General features: G+C 36.6%; 1 protein-coding gene across 1 annotated transcript in view; it reads right to left on the reverse strand.

Moving 5' to 3' along the window:
* Positions 1 to 5141: 5141 nt before the first annotated feature.
* Positions 5142 to 22613, reverse strand: part of GOPC (golgi associated PDZ and coiled-coil motif containing) — a 30421-nt gene continuing 12949 nt past the window's right edge. Inside the window, exons 2-8 of the mRNA XM_072855744.1 lie at positions 19195 to 19359; positions 12786 to 12961; positions 12335 to 12500; positions 10988 to 11083; positions 10039 to 10203; positions 9176 to 9356; positions 5142 to 8653 (exon numbers count right to left, since the gene is read on the reverse strand). Of these exons, the coding sequence (XP_072711845.1) occupies positions 8535 to 8653; positions 9176 to 9356; positions 10039 to 10203; positions 10988 to 11083; positions 12335 to 12500; positions 12786 to 12961; positions 19195 to 19359 (1068 nt within the window). The 3' untranslated portion in view covers positions 5142 to 8534. The remainder of the gene's footprint in view (positions 8654 to 9175; positions 9357 to 10038; positions 10204 to 10987; positions 11084 to 12334; positions 12501 to 12785; positions 12962 to 19194; positions 19360 to 22613) is intronic.

Raw genomic sequence — 22613 nt, forward strand, 5'->3', positions numbered from 1 at the left:
GTAAGAGGAGTGAGAAAACTTACAAGATAACAAAATTATTCAAAACCTGTGACGTTGTCTTAGCCAGATCAGATGACAACAGACAATAATAGCCTTTAAAAACGCATGTATGTTGCCTACTAGAAGGTAGCCAAAAAAGTAATGCCAAAATTCTAGGCTTAAAAGAAACACTAGGAACAATTTAACACAAACAATACAGAAATATACAGCAATGGCTGAAGCCTGACCCACAACAGGGAGCTTATCAGAAGTCTTCCTCCATGAGAAGTGGCAGATAGCAGAGAAGATGGTGACGCTTGCCATCAAAGAATGGGAGAAAAAAATGTTGAAAGACAGTATGTTACAATAGCCACTACCCAGCCTCTGGTCTGAATGATTTAATGCCTTGAGCATGTACAAGAGACTTCAGCCTTTACAAATGTATTTTACATATCTTAATTTCTGGGGCCCAGGCAACCATTTCACAGATGGGCAAACTGAGCCAGACAGATATGCTGCCACTTGTCCAGAGCTGTAGCAACAAATCAAGCCCACCCAAAAACGTAAAGGCCTTTGAAAACACCAATCGATCGCAAACCTGTGAAAAGTCCTCTGTCATGCAGGGAGAGAAGACAGAGGTGATAAAGACTACGACGCGCTAGCAGACCTTGCTTGAAGAGACAGCTTTTCTTCACATCTATAGCTAAGCTTTTTATCCTTAAGTGACACCATCTGTTCTGACAGACAGTTTTATAAAATTTGAATAAGGTGACCTGGATAAAGTATGCCTGTTACATGGAAATGCCAGAGTTGTGCGTGGACGTGGAAAGGTTGTGGACAGCTCATGCAACTTCTTTTCCACAGATACCCAAGCGCTTTCAGCATCTCGTCATAAAAGGCAGCACAAGTTTTTTCTGACACCCCACAACACAAAGTGAGACACAGTTTTGGTAACAATGCCACAATAACTTTTCTACCATCTTACAAATGCCCGGCAGATGGCATTCATAAAGATACCCCTTTAGGGTATGTATTTAATTTATATAGGCAAATTTTTGACAGATGAAGTCACACCCCATCCTCCCCTTGTTTATAGGACAATCACTTCACTGTGTAAGGACCAGCATCGAGGACATAAATATTTTATGCCACAGAACATTTGGCTGACAAGTTCACTGATCACCTGGTTAATGACAGCAAACAAGGTTTGGAGACTGCACTACCATTTGGTGGTCCCTGGAAACCAACAGCGGTAGAGAAAAGATGATGGTGGGTCAACGTGAACTGACCTTCCTCTTTCCTCTGACCGAGAAGCTTCTGTCTGAAACTGGACTAGAGCAAAATGTGAGCATCTCCTCCCTTCTTTCACTTCTCCTCACCACAGACTGACATGACCATGGGCAGCCTCTGTTCCAGCAAAGATCCCAGGAACGTGACAAGGCTGGTTGCATATCATGATTGAAGGGCACTGGCAAAGTGCAGGCAGGAGAGTTTACAAACCTACCTGCTATCTCGTTTCATGGTTTATTGGTGCATTTGGTCACTTCTTTTGGAAAGACATCTGCCCACAAACAGATAAAAAATTTCACTGCTTGGGTGCGAGCTTGTAAGAGAGCAGAGCACTCATTTTTAGAGTAATTGATGGGGATATTTAAGCGTTCTTTAACAAGTCACGAATTTGTGAAATTGTAATTGTGTGTGTGTTCGTGTGTGCTTGTACATATGCTACAGAGACATAGAGGACAATTTTTACCATAAGAAGTGTTACCTGCAAAGTACTTCCTACAGGATGTGAACTCGACTGGATGTTTGTTATCTTAAGAGTACATGTTACTAGAAATAGTTCTAAAGAATAAAGTTTTTTCTATTTTTTAAATTAAAAAGAGAAAAAAACCCCACAAAACAATAGCTTCTATTTCTCCAAGTCTGGTTAACGCTGAAGATTTGAAGGAAGCTGCTGCCCCCTTTTGGCACTAAATACAAATGCAAATACTTAGCACTAAAAACTAGGATTCTGATCACAAATTGCAATTACTAAGTCTTGATTTTGAAAATAGCATAAAACTGAGATAGCTCAAAATACACTTGCCTATTTAGCCAGATCACTCAAGACAACCATGTTAACTTATTATAATACATAGCAGTCTTGCTAATATGGAAGTGCCTGTGTCCTTCATTTTAACGTAAAATCAGTTTCAAAGTTAGTAATACATGACCTGGATTTAGAATAACCACTTTAGAGGCACAACAGCTCTGAAAATTTCTGTTAGCTCCCTGAGCTGTCTTATGACACCCCACGTCTGTTGTAAATTAGCAAAACACCTGAACTGTCACAGTGCACAAAAAGGAAGATCAAATAAATAGGAAACTGCAGTAACACTCAATAGCTATACAAAAATCCCTATTTATACATAAAAAGTCCATTCCTCAGTTTTAAGCCCAAAGCTGCCAATGCTCAGCAGCTGAGGTGCGTATCCATTGAAGGGTTTAAGTCGTAGCATCCATTGGGAATCCCTTCTCCCAGAATCATAAATAACCATGTAAATTATAAATGAAACCAAGAGGAACTGGTGCCTTTGTGGCTGTCACTTAAAGTCTCTGATCCTACAAGAGGATCAGCATGGGCAACCCACAGCAGCCTTCTTCACCCACCCTTAGCTGAGGAAGGGTCAACAGTGGCAAACTCACCACAGGTTGTTCCAACAGGGAGTGAACTGGGACATCCCATTTCTTGTCAGAAGGAAAATGTTCAGGGCAAGGATGTTTCCAGCAGAATAAGCCCAGTGGACTGGATACATAACCACTCCAGTTCAGCAGCGTGACTTTTAATGTTTTCGTTCCTCTAAACAAGTTGATAATAAACATAAACACTTGGTCAACAGCAAATAAAATATCATTAAATAAAAGTATTTTCATGCCATTCTGTTTTATTCTATCTTACAGAAATAATAGCTGTGCAAATATTTAGACAGTTTGTAGGAAAATTAAGATTTAACCAACAGGACTTATGATTTACAGATATATTTATTAACAATTTGAAGACTTGCAATTCAACAGAAAAGTTACCAGGGGTCTCCCAAGCACCCCTGACTTCCAGCTTGTCTGTGAATGCCTGTACTTTCGCTTTGCTTGTTTTCACATTGCCATAGCCTCCTGTTTGAGATCCAGCCATTGAAAACCAGGCAGCAGAGAGCCGACGGCCCCGCAACTGATGGAGGGATGCTGGAGGCTGATGGAGGCTGCAGTTCAGAGGAGCAGTGCTTTTGCATTTCAAAAAGGATATTTGAAGAAATACAGAGTGCCAAAAACTTAACGAGGAAACTTAACGTGATCATTATCTCCAGTAGAAAGCTACAAAGAAAAAACAGCACAATTTTAAACAGTTTTCCTGGATTCTTTTATAGGGATCAATGCACTTCTAACATACCTCTCACAGGGGACTGGAAGAGCATCCTCCTGCAGCCTTCAAAACACTGGCAGCGCTGATGCTTCCCCTTGGTACAGCTGGGAGAAAGCCTCAGCACACTAAGCAGAAGGCTGACAAAGAGACACCAAATAATTTTGACAGCTGATTGAATGAAACACTTGTAAAGTGTGTGGAAATTTTACCCTAGTGGCTTCAATTTTCTCTTAAAAAGGGAAAACCCTTAAAAAATCCTGCTTGGCCTTATGCAACCATTTGGCCTCTAAGCCGTGTTTGTGTCCCGCGCAGCACAGGTGTGGGCATCAGGAGCCACAGATACCAAAGCACCAGATACCAAAGAGCATCAGATACCAAAGTACCTCTGTGGCAGGGTTACAGGCAAACACAGATAAGGCAAGGCTACTCTGGAGCATAAGAAGCAACAACTGCCTTGCTGAGTTTTCTTGAGAAAAGAAAAACCAAAGTCATCGAGTATTTTTCTTTCAAAGCCAGCAACGTTTGCAGCTTCGCAACTCCTGGGTTCCCCTCCAGCTGTGAAACTTCTACAGTTTGTGAAGAATTGGAGATCACATCGTATTGGAAAAGACACACTCTGGACAAAAGGCAAGCTTGAAATATTTTAGGTAATTTTCTTTTCAGGTCGTTGAGCTGAGGTTTTAACCAGCAAAAATGGACTCCCTACACATACCCTGAGTCAGGACACGTTTCTCTTTTCTGTCATGTGTGGATCTCTGGAAAAAAATGCAGAGGACTATTCAGTGATCATGGTCACTGGGAGCAGCCTCTGAGGTCCTTCAGTCGGGCACTGGGACACAAAGAAATTCTGAATGATCTTCCTTGACCCCAGCTGACACAGAAATTTTTTTTTCTCCTCTTTCCATCCGTTTCCATCTTCATTCATAGCTGCCTCTAATCCTCTGCTTGTTTCATGACAGCTCAGCCAAGTGTAAGTTTTCTCTCCTTTCCCTCTTCCATCTGTTGAAGTCACCCATATCTAAACCCTCCTAAAAAAATTAGCTAAAAAATAAATACTTGCAGTTCTAGCCTGCACCAGTTTTGCATTATACATCTTTTCCTCCAATGTGACTCAGCTTGTCTATTGAGACAGTTCCTACCCTCCCAGTCTTCTACTCCCTACTTCCACGTTCTCAATAAATCCTTAAGTACTACCATAATTATACTTCTACCACAGTTACCATTATCTTTGATTTGAGCTCTCTGTTCATCGAGATGAACTTGATGCTTTAGGGCAAGATGACCACTTAAGTATAGGTGAGAGATGATTTTTTAAAAAATATAATTCAAAACACAAAACAGACACTTAGTCTGAACAAAAAGACTTCAATATCAGGACTAAAAATTATATCTTAAAGATAAGTGTTTTGTAACTTCAGTGGAAAAATCAGAATATACCTATTATTCCTAATGCATGGAAAACAAACAAAAAAAGACAGAAAAAAGAAAAATGGCCGTTTCCACAATTTTACCTAAATGACTTCATCCCTTGACAGGATTGGGTCTTTATAGCTCTTAGCCAAAGGCTTCACAATATTTATGGTATTGTTAATCAGCCAGACACTGCAAATATTTCCCTTTTTTTTCTTTTATTGAAAAACATTCAGCAGAAAATACATCTCAAATAATTACATTTGAGACATGCCCTGTAACTCTATCTTTTAAAAAATGTACTTGGCTATTAAGCACTGCTGGCTAAGACTGGATTAGTGTCAAACTTCATGTTATGTAGTTTTGGTTTTCCTCATATTAGCTTTTTGGCCAGGTGTGCTACATGCTTAACAGAAAAAGATCACAGAGAGTTAGGTGTCTGTATTTTATATATAAAAACACAAGAAAATTAAATGCCAGTCTGAATTAGGTGGAGAAACCAGTGCAATGCAGAAGAGTGTATTTATTTACAGGCTAATAAAAATATATTATATTCAGCTTAACTAGATGTATACATTTGTTGCAAAAATGTCCTATCTGCTACAGAAATGAGATTAATCCATGATGTAATAATGTTTGGACAGATACAATGAAAACCTGAATTTTGTTTGATACAACTGTGGATTAACATATATAGACAGATACAAACCCTCTTCACTGCCAAGAATACACTTCTACAAAGGAAATACTACATACAGCCTTTGATCAGAGTTAAATTTATTGCCATAAAGCACTTTCCTTAACTTACATGCTCTTAATTAACATTGGTCCCAGACACCAACAAACACTGTCCACCTTTAGCTTAAAATACAATTGTCTCACTGCAGATTTTTTTTAATAGGCAAGGAATTATCTACTAAAAAAAATGGCAAAATTCTCTTTAGAATATTATTTTATTTTTTTTAAGTAAAAATATATATACACACAAGTAAACCATTTTACACATTAAAAATTAAAAATGAAGTCTGAATACTGACTCTCCTCGGAAATTCTTCCAAGTCTAATTCATTCAACCTCTGGGAATCAGCAGGACTGAGTCTTCCAGTTACTGACAAAGGGGAGAATACACATTTGTCTATTGAATCTGGAAATCCAAATTTGCAAAACTTTTCTCAGTTTAAATATTAATCTCTCAGCATCTCAGTACGACTACAATAAACCAGTATGTTAAATCAGCTGGTAGGAAGTATGGTGTACATGGAGACAGACTGTAGTGTCTGAGCAAAATCCTCCCATTCAGGGCTTTCTAAATAAAGGTTATAAAAACTACAGGGAAGGAAATCTGGTGATAATTTACTGCTACCTGATTTGCCTACTCAAATCTCAATTCCTCAGCAATTGTTCCTTCTGTTGATCTCACATATAGGTTAAAAATAGACAAGGTAAGAGCAGAGAAAGGGTCCAGCAACTTCCAGAAGATGAAGAAAAGAGAACAGCATCATGAGAAACTGGTGGACAAGGAATGTTACATTCTCCCACTTCAGGCTAAAACTGATCAAAAGCATTAAGTGGAAAATAAGGTGTGCCAAGAAGTAAGGAAGAATGAATAAATTAAAAATTTCACCTTTCCCTCAAATAAAGGGAAACTGTACAGGCAAATTTAATGCCTTTTTTAGAAGTCACTAGACTAGTTGGATGAGCCTCATTTCTTAGAGCTGCAGCAAGATTTCATACAGCGGTGATTTTCAAAGAAAGGAAGATCACTACTTGGCTTTGAACTATCCTCTCTGACAGAGAGGACATTGAGTGTCCAGGCCACAGAAAGTTTCAGAGTGCGCTCTGCTTGAGTAACTGTGGGAAAAACACAAATCTGGATGCAAAGTTATGGCAGTGGATTTATCTGCTAACACGCAGCCAATGTGTCCTCAAGTTTCTGAAGCTTCAGAAAAAGAAACATGCCTGGGGACCTGTTTCTTCTTCACACAGCTTTATTTTTAAGTACTAGTTTCTGTTTGGTGAAAACTGTACAGTTTCGACTATTTCAAAAACTTTTAACGGTATACTGTATGACAAGGACTATTATAAAAAATGAACCAAATAATGTTATTCCACTGAGTAAGTGGAACTCATGCGCGCACGCACACACACACAAAACGATCATGTAAATAGCAAAGTTAAGGGATTTATAAATAGCAAAATCTTTGAATAAAGTATATACATTTTTAGGCTTTTTCTATAAACATATATATAGTGCTTCTAGGAGAGACAAGTAACTGTGTTCTACATCACAATTTAGAACATAAGATTAGTTGGTGTTACTCTAAAGGCCTTTGAGGTTTTTTCTTATGTATGTACATCCCACAGAGTAACACTCGCAAAGATGTCTTTTCACATTAGTTCCTCTCTCAATGTACAAAATCTTATCTTTTCACATTACAGTTCAACAGCCTGCAGAGCAGTGAACAAGAAAGCTGGAATTGCATGCTGAAATAATAAATGCGATTACAATGTAGAGCTTGCATGTGGACAGTGCTGCACTTCACCAACAGGTCTACAAATGGAGCATGAGAAACTGGCCAAGAAACCATCCTCAACATTCCCATTTGCAGCCATGCCGTGGGCCTTTATATGTACACCAATTAAAAGCTATTTTAAGATACAGTGCTTTTACAAAAGGAGTAACATTTTGTTTCAACAGTAAGACAATTATAGGTTAATATGACTGCCATAACACAGATAGGGCCAGACACCATATGATTCTGAGCACCTCCTGTAAAGTACTGTGCACTCAACTTTCACTTCTTTAAAGATTAATGTGAAACAAATATGTTCAATACCCATCAAAAGCACTCAGCATTTCATAAGGTCAAGCTAATGATGACCAACTCAAACCACTCCGCATTAGCAGTAATCATATCCATTCAAGAATGAACACTAAATTGATGATGCTCAGAAAAAAAATACCAAAGGGCCCACATAATTGTGAGTATTTTTTAAACTAATTTTGCTTTTAAAACCCCATAATACTCTGTTTAAATACTTTTGGAGGAGGTTTCAAATGGAACAATTGGCAGTGAATTCATTAAAACAACAATGCCAAAAATCTCACTCATAAAATGATCATGGGCTGAAGGATCATGATTAGCAAGTACTCCACTGCCCCATTTGGGTTTTGACAGTCTTTGCTCAAATAAAAGCTCCGGTTTTTATTATTCTGAGAAAAAAAAATGCTTTCTTTTAAAAGTTACCGTTCAAAAATCCTAAGTACAAAGCTCATGGATCAATAGTACAGTTGCCCCCCCCTCAACCTTCTAGAGTTAAAGCTTGTTTCACACCAAACTGAACATCAGTTGTCACTTTAAAACATCAGAGGGTCAAAATGAAGCTGGCCACATCTTATTCTACTTCCTTGGGGACATCAGTGAGATTAAAAGTTGAATGTACTGAGGTTATCCTTTTTAGAAATCCCATGCTTTGGTGCTTATTATTAAAAGAAAATTCATTTCACATGCCATGTGTTAGATAACTACTGTGTGTCACGCAAAAGACAGTTTTCCACATTTAGAATTGCTCACAATGAAGCCCTGAGGTAACCGCCTTTTTTCCAGGCAACAATAATACAGTTCCCTTTGACATTTAATCATCCTTTTACAACCTACACTAGTATATGCAACTTGGAGCAGTCAATATTTATTATCAATTGTTCCCAAAGACGGGACCTGTCCAGTTGATTTTTTGTTTGTTTTTAGGATAAAGACTCAGCAGAACGGGCTAATTTGGGTGCAGTGTCTTCTAACCGAGCTTCAACTGAATTCCCCAGGTCTCCATTTTCATGTCCATCAATATTTGGTTTCTTATCAAACACTGCAAGTTAAAAAGAAATTTTATTTAAGGAAGAGAAGTAATCTTGGGAAGGACAGATCAGTGAGCCTTATTTCAGAAACTGGAAAGTGTGCTGAAATGACTACTAAAATAAGAGCTAATAGGCTTTTAGCAGAACGTAGTATGACAGGAAAACAGAACTGTTTCTATACCTCTCCGATCTAAAAAATGCATTTGAAGAAGCCAACAACATGAAGTGTCAAGGGGAATTAACTACTCCTAGACCAGAGTCAGGAAAAGATAAGAATAAATTTGAATTTCAACCTTTGGGAAAAGGCGATCACAAAAAAACCCCCACAAATTAATTCAGTTAATTCAGTTGTATCTAAGTAAACCAGGCCAATAAGTGAGGGACCAACCAAAAGAGCTGACAGTCTACTAGTAGGTTAATTGAATTAACAGTGGATTAATTTTACAATGAATATAAAAAGTGTTTTCCAGAAACTGGTTTGCATATTGAGACTTCCGAATTAAACTGCATGTAACACATTTTAGAAGGTTTACCTTGTGAGGGTTTGACATCCACATTTGCATCTTTCCTATCAGAACTTGAATTTGCACCTTCTTCCAATTCATCAAGATATAAACGATAACGGTGTCCACTCTCATCCTCATATTCTACATTTTCATCATCTGAATCAACTTCTGGAGCAACATACACTACTTCAAATTCAATCTCGCCTCTCTAAAATGCAACGAAATTACAAATTTACTTACTACTGCACAGCCATGTAATAGGATTACCGAGATGAGCTAGTTACTAAAACAAATACATTTTACTGTTGTAAACACATTTAGAGTTGTGTTGAATATTTTGGATATGTATCTGAATTAAGTTTTTACTGACCAAAAAAGTACAGCTCTATAGCTAAGATTTACCAAAGTTACCTGAATTTCTTAGTTATATGCCAATACATTTCAAACAGTGACTTCTAACGAGTAAGTTTTCTGGCAAATTAAGTGCACCTGTTAACTGTCTGAAAATGGGAAGCAAGGCGGGAAGAAGATTCTAGACCACAAAACATACGAGAAACATTGTTCGGCTGGAGCTGTCCAGTCATAAAAGAATAAAACGTATGTCACTAAATAATTATTTCTGTGGGGCAATGTAACAAGCTGATTTCTACCAGCCTTACTGAAGAATCATTAGCCCATACATGAGTTTAACTGAACCAGTACTGACCCAGCATTTTTCTCCTTAAATAGCAAGACATAAGAGGATAAAGTGTAAGGTGATACAGCTTCAGGAATCACTGTAGCTTAGCATAACACTGTGCTTAACAGAAAACATTAAAATTCAAGGTAATTCAATAGGCAGAACACAGGAAGCACCTAAATGTGCCTATGGACAACAGGTCCCCACTGACCTGTTGGGAAAGAATAGTTACAGCTTCTTTATGTTTTGCATCTCTCAGATTAACTCCATTTACTGCCAGAATAGCATCACCAACATGCAGTCCTCCGCATCGATCAGCAGGTTGTCCAGGATGGATTTCAGAGATCAGTATTGGAACACCATGCTCCTTCCCACCCTATTAAAAAAAAGTAGATTTTAATTAACTGAGATGCCCACTAGCATAAAATCAACGTTCTGGTACTTGCTCTTAAAGTGCTTGTTTCAACTTTTATTATAGAAAATTAGAAAGCATGCTTCAGACAAAAAGAATGCGTAAAAAGAACACATGAGATGCTTCCCTTAATTCTTCTCCCCACCAAGGGATGGACAAATTTCAAATACATACTCAAAGAGTCAAAGGAGACAATTCTGAATAATAACAACAGTATAACATCATATACAAGCTGATGAGACAACATCAAAACCTTATTAAAAAAGCATATCAGGCACCATATTGACTTGCAAGAAACAATATTCATATTTAGAATAAAAGTATAATAGTCAGAATTTTCAAAATTTGTTGTAAAAAGTTAATACAGCTTTTGTTAGGTGTGAGATGCCAATACCGATACTTTAAAAAAAAAGTTACAAGCACAACAGCTAAGCTTTGGAATTTAGTTCTCAAGATTGTTTCTGCTCTTCTACAGACTTATCACACCTGAAATTCACCATTGGCTAATCTGCTAAAGTGTCTACACCCTAGACATCACTGAAATCGTAAGTTTTACATAAAGTAGCAGTTACCTATTTCCTAATCTATCAAAATGAGTCTTCAAGTTCTATGACCATAGCTATGGATTTGTGTATGCTTTTTTCCTGTGTTCTAACAATACATTCACTGATCCACATATTTTACAGAAGTACAAATACAAATTTAAATTGCTTCTTCTGTGTCATGGAAAATAAATGCAAGTATTTACTGTGATTGAAATTCCTAGTCCTTCATGGTCTTCTTTAACTAGCAAAACTTTTCTGATTGGACCAACACCTTGACTCTTCTTTAAGGCATCAGGATCCTAGTTTGATAAAAAACAAACATAGCATAAATATAAATGTGTGAACCAAAAAGTGATGCATTTCTGCCTTTTGTTTTTTTTTTTTTTTTTCAATTGTATACAGGCAGTATAGCAGCAACAGAGTTTTAGACTAGCTCCACGCAGGACAAACTTACAGTGCCCCTTTACAGACAGGGTATGAAATCAGAAAAGATTCCTCACTATGCACTCCTGATGAGAATAATTTATTTCAATTATTTCAGTGCTGAGCAATGCGCAACACAGAACTTAACTTCAAAAGAAGGAAATCAGCTACATATTGAAAATATAAGGGACTACATGAAGGAATGCTGATCACTGCTGAAAAGTTATATGACGTAACTGCAATTTAAAACTAATCAAATGATAGAAGATGTAATAGTCCCAAGGAAGAGGTTGCCTGCTCAAGTTTATTTTTATTGTAATAAAAACAAACCATACCAAAAGCCATTCAACTCAAAACTAAAAGAGAGACTAAATAAATCAAGGTATTTATTTTGCTTTTGTTAAGCCGCTGTTGCCATTATGCATACCCTTAAAATCACACATATAGGTATTTGTCCACCAATATTTTATATGCAATTAACAACACAGGCAGTGAGATCCATCTGACCAACTAAGGTATTTAGAAAGATCAAAGTAAAGCACTTTCCTGAAAATATTTGGTTTTATGCACTGAACACTGGGGTGATTAACAGGTCATGTGCCAAGTTGCGTGAGTTCTACCAAGGCTACCTACAGTGAAATGCCTTTTAAAGGTTTTATTTTTAAAAGTACCTTTTGGAGGAAAAAAACCCAAATCAATTATTTTACAGAGTGTCAATTTATCTAGCCTTTAACAAATTTTTAAAAATGAATTTCAGTTCAATGTAATCCTAAAAATGTTGTTCTTGTTTTTTGTAAATAAGTTAGCTCCACATTTTGAAACCAAGGTAACAAAATTATGCTGTTAAATTCATATTTATACACACACAGCAGAGGCTCAGTTTTCAAAAGGATTGAGTGTTCCTAGGTAAGTCAAAGGAATTGTATCATCTTTCATGGTCATTTATGGGGACATGCTATTCAGCATGGAACTGTCCTTCAGCATACCAAAGAATTATATATTTAGAAGTGACATTTGAAAGAACACAATACTGAAGTGAAAACAATCACAAAAATGAAGAAATAACTCTTATTTGTTTTCCACAAATGCTGGAAATTATGGAGGAATGGCTCATCTTTTCAACTTACATGTCCTGGTGGTGCTTGCATTGGTCGTTTTAGATCATTTCGACCTCGACAAGCTCTAATAACGGTTTTGTGGCGGTGAAGGTGTATTTCTGCTTCAAGTTGATTCCAGAGCTTGTCATGAGCAGGTCCCTTCATATCTCGGCCCAGTAACTGAATCTGCTGGACCCTACATAATGACAAAGAAAGTAAAACAACATGCTGTTTTACAACTGAAAAATCAATGTATTGTACAATTCACACACTTCATCTGGCTACAGCACACAGTCACGCAGCAACTAGTGCAAGTGCAGTAACTGTGGGGATTTTTTGTTTCTTCCTTTTGTTCAATTAACTGCAAATGTAAGACTTTTCCTACTTAGTCTTAACTTTAGACCTGCCTCTGGGGATGCAAAGGAAGAAAACAACAACAAAAAACATCTCATGCTAAGGGACACAGATTGACTTTACATACCTTCCAGCTAGTTCCTTATCTAAATACTTGGCTGCCAATCTTGCTCCATAAACCTCAGCCTGAAGCACAGCTATGTGTCTACGAAGAGCTTCATTTTCCTTCCTCAGCAACTTCACCTCAGCTTCCAGCTGAGCTTCTTTTACTTTTTCTTTCTTGTTAGCTTCAAGTTCCCTTTCCTTAAAAAAAAAAAAAAAAGAAAAAAGTTGAAAGCTTTTATCAAAGTTAATCATGAAAGAGCACTTACTTCACTTTGTGTGTGCTTAAACAGTAACTCTCCTGTGTACAGGACATGCATGCAGGAAAAAAATGAAAGCAGGGACTCTGGCACTGCAGCTAGTGGTTTGTACACTCCCCTTGCAGGAAAGGAAGCCTTGCATTCAACTTTGTGCTCCTGACATGATTTTTATCCAGCTTGCAACTCTTTAGCACAAAATGCATATACTGGTTCAAAGTCCAAGGACTGAAACTAGCAACAGTGCTTCCTTCTCTCTGTCACACATAGGTGGCAAAATTTAAGTAGCCTGAATATCGTCCTCACTTTCTCCTGTGTTCAAATATAAGATTCATGCAATGAGAGAGAAGATTATTTTTAAAATTAAAATCACTAAATATTTCAATTTGATAATATTCTTTAACGATTTTAATACAATTTTTAGTATGACCAGATGTCAAGGAAATGTTCTTTAAGTCTGTATATCCTTAAAATGACAATTATTTTCATGCAAACAACCAAATGTCCAGCCATGGACATTTCCAAATCAGACTCTGAAGACCACAAAAATAAAGCTAGAGATTCTACACATGAAGATGCCTACCTTGACAAAACTTAAAAGAGAAGTTAGTGCAAAATACCTTTGTTTAAAAAAAAAAAACCAAACACACAAAAACCACTCTAAGAAACATACCTTCCCCCCCACCCCCCTCATGAAAAAGGAATTATGGAAATACAAATTACTTCCCTAGTGGTCCATCTCAAATGTACAGAAAATGCACAGTCATTATCTTTTCTAATTCCCAGAGTACCACAGTCAAAGGAATTAGTATGCTCAAGTCAGATTGCTATTCTTTGAAATCTACTTTAAGAAGAGCACATCTGATTACTTGTATATTTTATATCTTTTTTATATCCCTTTTACAAAGTGGGGGGAAAAAAACCACCGCAAACCAGGAAAACAGTAGAGAGACAGGATCTATTACTGTTCCCTTTTAAAAATGTCCATCAACTGAAATAGCAATAAAAACTAAGTTCACCATAACACGTTTTTGAAAACATTCAGAGTACCTTAGAAGTGTTCTTTGTACTTGAACCAATTACATTATTAAACAAATAAAACCAGGAGCTCCTACTAAAAAAGCGAAAGGACAGAAACAAAATTTTACAGAACTGGCAAGACAAATCTGTTATCAAATTGTGAATAAGCTTATTCACAATTCCACTTATTCCAAGCCTGGATATAAAACCATGAATATGGCTGATATTACCACATTTGAGATATTAAGAAAGGTTGGTCCTTCCAAAGAGAGGTATTTTCACAATAGGTATATGTAGGCATTTATAGCTATTTGCCAGAAAGACAACTCTGAATTTGATGGACTCTACAATCTCCCTCATCTGTTAAGTATTTGTATCAGGTGAAATGAATGGAGTACGTTACATGTATATGCATATTGGCCACAAATTGCCTAGCATACTGCTCAGGAGGAGTGGCACAAAGATTGCTTGAATCGCTGGCATTTCGCTTCCTGTAATTCCCGTACTGACCCAGTTTCAGATCAGGTTTGACTCCACATGCGTGTTAGAAAACCTGTCACACAAAGCTGCTTCTGGTCTCTGGCCTTTGTGTTGGGGGCTGTCTTGTGAGATGACTCTTCAACAAATCTCTTTCTGAACTGCAGGATCACTCGTAAGCCAAGAATTTTGACATTTGGAGAACAGGAGTTTCTAAAACTATAGCAATTCTATTATTATGACGGTCTTGGGCTATTTTAATTAACATCTACTGCCAGTAGCCAAAGGGCAATTACAAGAATTCAAGAGTGCCAACGCGCTGCGTTGCCTCTGCCACACACTTTAGCTGTAAGAAGGGTCACAGTTCAGACATAACACTCGATTCACAGTAGCGGGAGAGTCCGTATACAGATACAGTGTTCCTGTAACACTTAAGTTAGCTATGTACATATTGCCAATATTGCTCTAAATAGTATAGGCCCCCTGTTTGTGCGTGTGCTCACTTTTAGAACATCTTTTATTTGACAAATATAAAAAGACAAAGACTAGAATTTGACAGGCATATGAAGGTACGTTATTCACACCCAAACTTCCATTTTCTTCCTCATTGGATATTTTTATGATTTCTTTACTGAATAGGAAGTCATAAGCTAAAAATTCATAGTATCTTTGCAAGTAATTTGTTAGAATGTACCAGTCCTGTTTTCTATTCAGAAAAAAGCTTTAGAGATGCATGAGTTCTTTGATGTATCTGAAATACACCTTGGGAGAAGAATTCCAACCTCTCCCAGAAAGGTGAATTGCTAAAGTGATCCAAGATATTTGCTTACCCTAGCCAATTCCATGTAGCACTCTATTGTATTTATACAAAGTAGCCAGGTTAAAAACTCTCATTAAGACTGAAATTTTCCATTTATTTTCTCTGAATTTGATTCATCATTCAAATTAACTTTAAACAGAAAGTCAAATGTTATATTTCTAAGTGGTATCACTTTTAGTCATGCATTTTAAATGTTATACCTAAAATATGAGGAACAATGTAATCCCACAGAATTGTGTTTTCCTATTTTCTCCATTACTATGACTATTACTCTGTGACAGAGGTGGAAAATTATACCCAGAAGCCATTCTTAATGCTACTCCGGACTGTCTCCAATTGATCACCACAAAGAAAAATCAAAGGTTTGCAATACAGAATATCTGAAGATGTACTGAAAGAACATGTCTTTTTTTGACCGACTGTCACGAGATGTGGTAAGTCTCCAAAAATCTTTAAAAAAAATTGATGAAGTTACAGAATCATTTCATGCTTTCTAGTGTTCATAGTATTGCATAGGTTCTGCAAAACAGAAAAAACTGTGTTTTCTGTTGGTCATTAAAAAAAACCACCAAACCAAAAATGCAACTGCAATGTTGAAGATCAAAGCTTACAGTTACGAGCTATCCTGTGGCTTTTCAAAGAACAAATACTGAGCAATGATAATGAGGTATATAACATAATAAAATTGGAAAAGCTGTTTAAAAACCTTTCAAGTCTATCACCATGAAAGACCGAAAGAGAAAAATTAACTTTGTATCACCTCTTCTTCTTATCTATGTATTATTGAGTTTATATGCTTTGGGCTGTTACACAAGCCAGTAAATCACATTAAAGCACGCCCATAAATCTCCCCTGAGAAAAGGGAAAACAAGGAAAAGTTGACAGGATTTTTTTTTAAAATACAATATATAAAATACTTCATATTACACTGATAGATGTGTACAGTGTTTATGCTTTAGAAATTGTATAACACCTTAAAAATTTTTGAGATACTGCCAGCACAATCTTTCAGAATGTCAAGTTGTCAGGTATCACCCCAAATTAGCTGTAACAATAATAAATAAAACACACACAGACTTAGGAAAGAGGACATGAAAACTAGAAAAGGAAAACTAAAAGGCAAAGAAAATTCTTTACACAGCATCTTGCCAACAGACAGGAAGAAGGAAAAAGCCAGATCTGTTTTGCCAGTTTCTGAGGCCAACACATAGAAGTTGTTGCACAAAACAAAAGCACTGCTTAAACATAAAAAAAGGCAATCAGCATACTTACCATTTCATCCACAGAAAGGACAGACTTAAGACAGAAGAAAAGAGTTCCATAATTAGAGAAACAGGCAATAGAAACTTCAAGAAAATACAACAACATAAATGACTTATTCCAAAAGACATTTACCAGCAGACTCTGTACTTCATTAGAAGGCATAAAGAACAAGCACACTGCTATAATTGTACTTAGCAGCCATTTTGGTATGTTGCAGTGAAAGTCATTAAAAATCTTATTAAAAATTTTAACCTTATTGTAGTATTGAAAACAATACCTTCTCCTAAAATACCAAGAATCTCTGTAAAGAATAGCAAGATAATGTGAAATTCATGAAAGCAGTTTTGAAAGTATCATAGGAAATATATTCTGTAATATAACATCTGTTATACAGATAATAGATTTTTTTCCTTTCAGAAAGAATAACAACATATGTATTACAAGAGGGACATAAAGGACAGGGAGAAGTAGCAAAAAAGATGTATCAACTGCAAAACTCAAGAAAAAAAAATCCACTAGGCAACTTCACACTCTTACAAAGAAAGAGTTATTGTGCCTGGACTAAGCAGATACACCACCCCTAAAAAGGGATTCAGCCTAAACTACATGATGTTATCAGTTGCTTAGCAATCTGAAACATACAAAAATGTCCTAGTTCACCACTATGTACAATTTTACAGTTTGCAGAGCACCCATTTATGCTGAGTCTACATACAAAAGAAGAGTGGTTGTCGTTAACAAAGAAAGCAGGAAGTTAACTAGTACAGAACTTTACTTCCCCATTGCATATTATGTTGAGACAGTCCCTCTTCGCCCTCAGAGGCTTTCTGACTGCCAGAAGGTCAGCACCGAAGTTTTTATTTACCTAAAACTCAGACTTCCCATTGTATTGTCATTTAAGCAGCTTCAGTTTTTCTTGTTCAAGCTGCCCTGACCTTTATAGCTTTCTGTATCTACAACAGTTTAAAAGTGAGTTTCTCTCCATTAGAACTATGAAATCCCTAAAGGCAAAGTAAAGCAAACTCAAAAGATTAGCCCTGATGTTTATAAAAAAGGAGGAACTAACTGGAATTAAGGAGAGAATATCTGTCTAGGCTGTTAATAAATTCAATTTCAACACAGATAAAATCTGAAACAATGCAAGTAAAATGTATTTATTGTCACCTGTGGGAAAAAGACTGCTGTCAATAGCATGGAGATTTAATATATCTTTAGAAATTGTTTATAACAAGGTAAGGAGAAACGAAAAGGTTAAAAGTATTACTCTCTATGTCACTCAGAAGTTAAGTCTCACTAATAAAATTTAGGGACCTAAATCACTCACAGTGATGTGTTGAGTGATTTAAAAAAATTGCTACATGTAAACCTGCAGCCTAACACTTACAAAATGCTGGTGATGTTTAACTAATGCTTATTTACAGGGCCATAACAATTATTAACAGCTCTGAAGAAACTTCATCATGCTTAACCCATAATTCAATACAGAATAAATTATGTGCAGACAATCCGGAAAATGTTACTCTTACACTGAATATGCAAGTATGTAGACCTAGGAACATAACTCTAATTCAATTATAGCTTTTGGATCTGAAACAAGAAGAATTTGGGTTACTCCTGTTGTTCAGTGATTAGCCTAGATAGCCTTTAAGCCTTATAGCCTATTACTGTGTTTAATTATACATTAATTAACAGGACAAAATAGCAGAGGAGACTAATCTAATCCACATATGTTGGGACTAGGTATTTGCAACGAACCTGTGAAGCAATTTTAAAAACAGCCAGAGAGCTAGACTTTGATTTATGCCAACAGTTAGAAACCACAATCTATACAACATTACTTTTCTTTTCTAATTTACAAAGTCTCAGTATTAGAGCCTGAATCTGTGCTGTGGCTAGTAACAAGGTAGACTACACTCTGGTTATCAGTCAATGCCAACTAATTGCACAGATTAATTATTGTTAACTTTTGGTGGTCTTTGTAAAGGTTTAAGTTTCTAAAAAGCAAATAATACAAAACTATCAGTGGTTTATTGAGTTCTTTGATGACAGTCTGCTGCATGTAGCAATAGATAGCACCGTAGATGCACCTGCAGCATTCTTAAAGAGAGAGAATGACAACAGAGAGAGGACTCTGATGCCATCTACCCTCTCTCTGTATGGCAAAACAATCCCATTCTTACTCTTATCAGACTATAACTACAATAAAAACAATAGACTAACCTAACTTTAGACTTTTTTAAGATACATAAAGATTTGGTTGTATTTGTATATTGGAAACTATTATCTTTTGCAAATTCTGTCTCCAGAAAAGCTTTATAAACCACCAAAATATTTTCTTATTCTACTTTAAGAAACCACTAAAAAACGGTTTATGTAAAAACAACTTATTAAATTCTTATTCATTATTTTGATGTTATTTATGTTATTTTAATGGCTTCTAACAACCAACTACAAATTTTTTTAAAAAAATAAAAAGTTAACTCTAACATTTTTAAACTGAAAATTTGTAACCAGCTTATTCGCACCTTCCAGGGAAGAACTTCAGCCAGGAGAGGGGAAAGTATAACATAATCCTCCATTCAAGCCACCATACTCACCAGTTTTGCCTTGATAGCCCCAGAATCAACACTCTGACCAGTTTTGGCATGCAGCTGAAGTTGAACAGCATGGAGTTGCAAAAGCTGATCATGCACTTCCTTTTCCAATACCGCTTTCTCTGCCTGCGTTTCTGTCAGTTCAGACTTCAGATCAACTAACTGTGCCTGTGAATATATAATCCATCACAGTAATTAGAGCAATGATTAAATCAGAACTGTGATACATAGATATGTCATTTGCTGGTACATATATGCTAGACATGGTGTAATACAGATTAAGAGTACATGCTGTCACAAGTTCCTCTGTAGCTCAACTTAAGCACTGGATCATTTGCAGGCTCTTCTACTCCCCAACTGCCACCAAATTCATTCCTCCACAGACCCAGCATCAAACCACCATACTGCTGAAAGTAACAGTAGCTGGGTTTTTCCTCACGCAGACAACGGCATGTGATGCTGATGTCGACTCCAGAACAGGGCAATGGCATTCAACCTACGTAGGACTTACAACCATAGCAATGTAAAAACAATTTAAAACTTTAAAAATAATAAATCTTATTGAAAAAAATTATTGATCAAAGTAAAATGACAATTATTAATGCAATGCTGAAATCAAATAACCCAATTTACAATTGGTCTGTTATCAACAGCTTAACTGACATAATAAATGAGGTGGGCAAACCAGAAGCCATGAATTAACATGCCCCTAAAATGCATTTGTAGAAAACCAGGAATAGCTATCAACTCTTAAAAAAGTGGTTTTGAAACATTTTAAATATAGTTTACATGTAGTATGTATATCTGGAATAAAAGAACAAGTTCTAACATGTTTACCAGGTTACTTGCTATCCTGAAGTAGCATTTTGTAAGATAAACATTTATATATATATAAATGTGTATATATATATACACATACATACATTTATATAAGCTTTAAAGCTACTATTTGCCCAAAAAAACACAGAAGATAATCTCAGGGGAGAGGAATTTTGATCATGCTTAATATTTTTAGGTAAATTCCCAGATTATATTGTTGCTTCCAAAAATGTGGAACTAAAAAGCAAAACAGAAAAGCCACTGATTCTTCAAAAAAAAATCTCATACTAAAGTAGGGTATTTTAGATAATTTAATAACATTATAGTAATGTTCAAATTTGCACTGAATATCAAATTGCAAGCCAACAATCACCCAATTCAACTACATCACTGCTTTAAAAGGTCTGTATCAGTAAAAAAAAAAAAAAAGGTAAAAAAAAAAGTAAAAAAAAAAAGGCAGGAAGGATTTGACTATCAGTGGGGAGTACTTATGGGTCTAACTTTAGGTACACAATTTAGATGGACAGCCTCCTTAAGCTTCCAGCATAATTATCAGACATAAGTAGGCTCTTCCAGAGGTGACTCAGAGCACCTAAATTAGAGTGCAAGTTGATGAGATGGGTCAAGCCAATCTCCAGCTTGCTGCTGCCAAGAAGAACGATCTCCCTTCCTGCCCCCAGCCATGCCCCTTGCCCCGCATCCCCAGGACCAGAGAGCTCTGCTGATTTCAGACCAGACTCCCCAGAACAGAGCAGAATCACCTCTCTCTGTCTGCTTAGATGGAGCCTCACCAAACCAGGTTAGCATTTACTTTTTGTCAAAGAATGGGGCTGCATGCATTTCCACCTTCCACCTGCCAGAATGACAAAAAGCTTGAATAATTTGTAAACCCTCGCAGAACTCTAAAGCAGAAATTACCTTGTACAGTAAGGTGATATTTAAAATACCATGAAGTCCTACAATTTTAGAGAAATGGGTTACTTGCAAAACTGCATTGTTCTCCTCAATGACCAACCACTGCTAAAGTCTCTCTGCTATGGATTAGCTACCCTCAAACAAAAGCAGACACACACCTGAACTAAAGTAGCAAAAAAAAAAGGGGGGGGGGGGGGAATCACCAGCATAAGAGGTGATGATATAGTACAGAGCAGATAACTATGTACCTTCATTATTAAGGTCTGTTTGACCCAGTCACAATGTCACATAATGTATAACAATATTACTTCTGCTTTATTATTATTTGTTGTTATTATTATTATATAATGTATAATGATATTACTTCTACTTTTAAAAAAGACCACTAATGTCTTCCTCCTTTCACACAGGTACTAACCGCTAATATGCTAACTTTTATTACTTTTTTATACACACAAAAACACTCATCCATTCTAATTCGAAATGCCTGGAGAAGCAGAAAGTGCCAGGACAGATAAATTACACCAGCTTAATATTGCCCAGCCTCACCTAGTAGAGAATGGCACATAAGGAATAGAATAGAGTTCTGGAAAAAAGAAAAAAGTTATTTCCCTGTGCAAATTACAAAGCAGCGAGAATGACGGCTACCAGTTTTGCGACATGCGTGATGTTCCAAAGGGATCACAAGGAGACTGTCAAACTCATAATAAAAAAAAAAAGTACTCTGCATATGACCTAGGATTTAAATTCATATCCTGCTGTTTTAATAAAGAGAGCAAAATGAGAAATGGTATAAGCATACATCATGGAAAAGTACATTATGAAAAGTCATAAATCTATCCCCAGGAACAGATGCAGATACAAGAGTCACACCGAAAAGCAAACACAATAAGCTGGTTTCAAATCTTGTGATCTTCTGTGAAGGCTCACAAATCTTCACATTATTTCACAGAATTTCTGCCTTTCTCAGCTTGGCCAGCTCACTTAATTCTCCTTTATACTACTCTTACTAGCACTGGTTTTTATCCACACTCCCTCACTTTGTTATAAAGGAATCATATGGAAAGACCACTAGAAATTCAACAGCTCTACATTCAATTGTGGAAGCTACTCAGTAAAAACCAGAGAGGGGGCAGAGACAGCAGAGGAAATGACGAGTACAAACAAGAACTATTGGTAAGGCCATGCCTCCTGAGAGCACCATTCACTGCATGGGACAGGGGTTCTACAGAGAAAGATGGTGCCAGATCATATAATTATAATGTTTCAATTTGCATAAGCACAATGAGGATAAATTAATGTTGCACAAGCAACTGTACCAATCCTTTAATTGGTAGCTTTTTGGATGTACTTTCCAACAAGACTGTCGAACAAGAGATGTCGTGTATTTTGAAGTCACGTGCGACTGTTCTAGAATTTGTGGAGAAGCCAGTTGGGGCAGAAGTAATGAATGCCCACCCACAGGAGACCATTGAGCTTCATGGTTAGGAGAGATTAGGAAGAGCCACCAAACAACAAATAGAGAACAGAAACTTTCATTGGGGAACAATAAGGGGCAGAGGTTGAAGAGAAGGTAGTATGTTTACTTTCATAACATCCTTTAGCAGTAACTTGCTGATTCAGCCAAGAGAGGAACTCTTCTGTACTTAAGGCAGTATTCAACCGTGCAGATCAGCAATTATCATGCA

Source organism: Ciconia boyciana, chromosome 3 (assembly GCF_034638445.1).
Source record: "Ciconia boyciana chromosome 3, ASM3463844v1, whole genome shotgun sequence".
Taxonomy (NCBI): Eukaryota; Metazoa; Chordata; class Aves; order Ciconiiformes; family Ciconiidae; genus Ciconia; species Ciconia boyciana.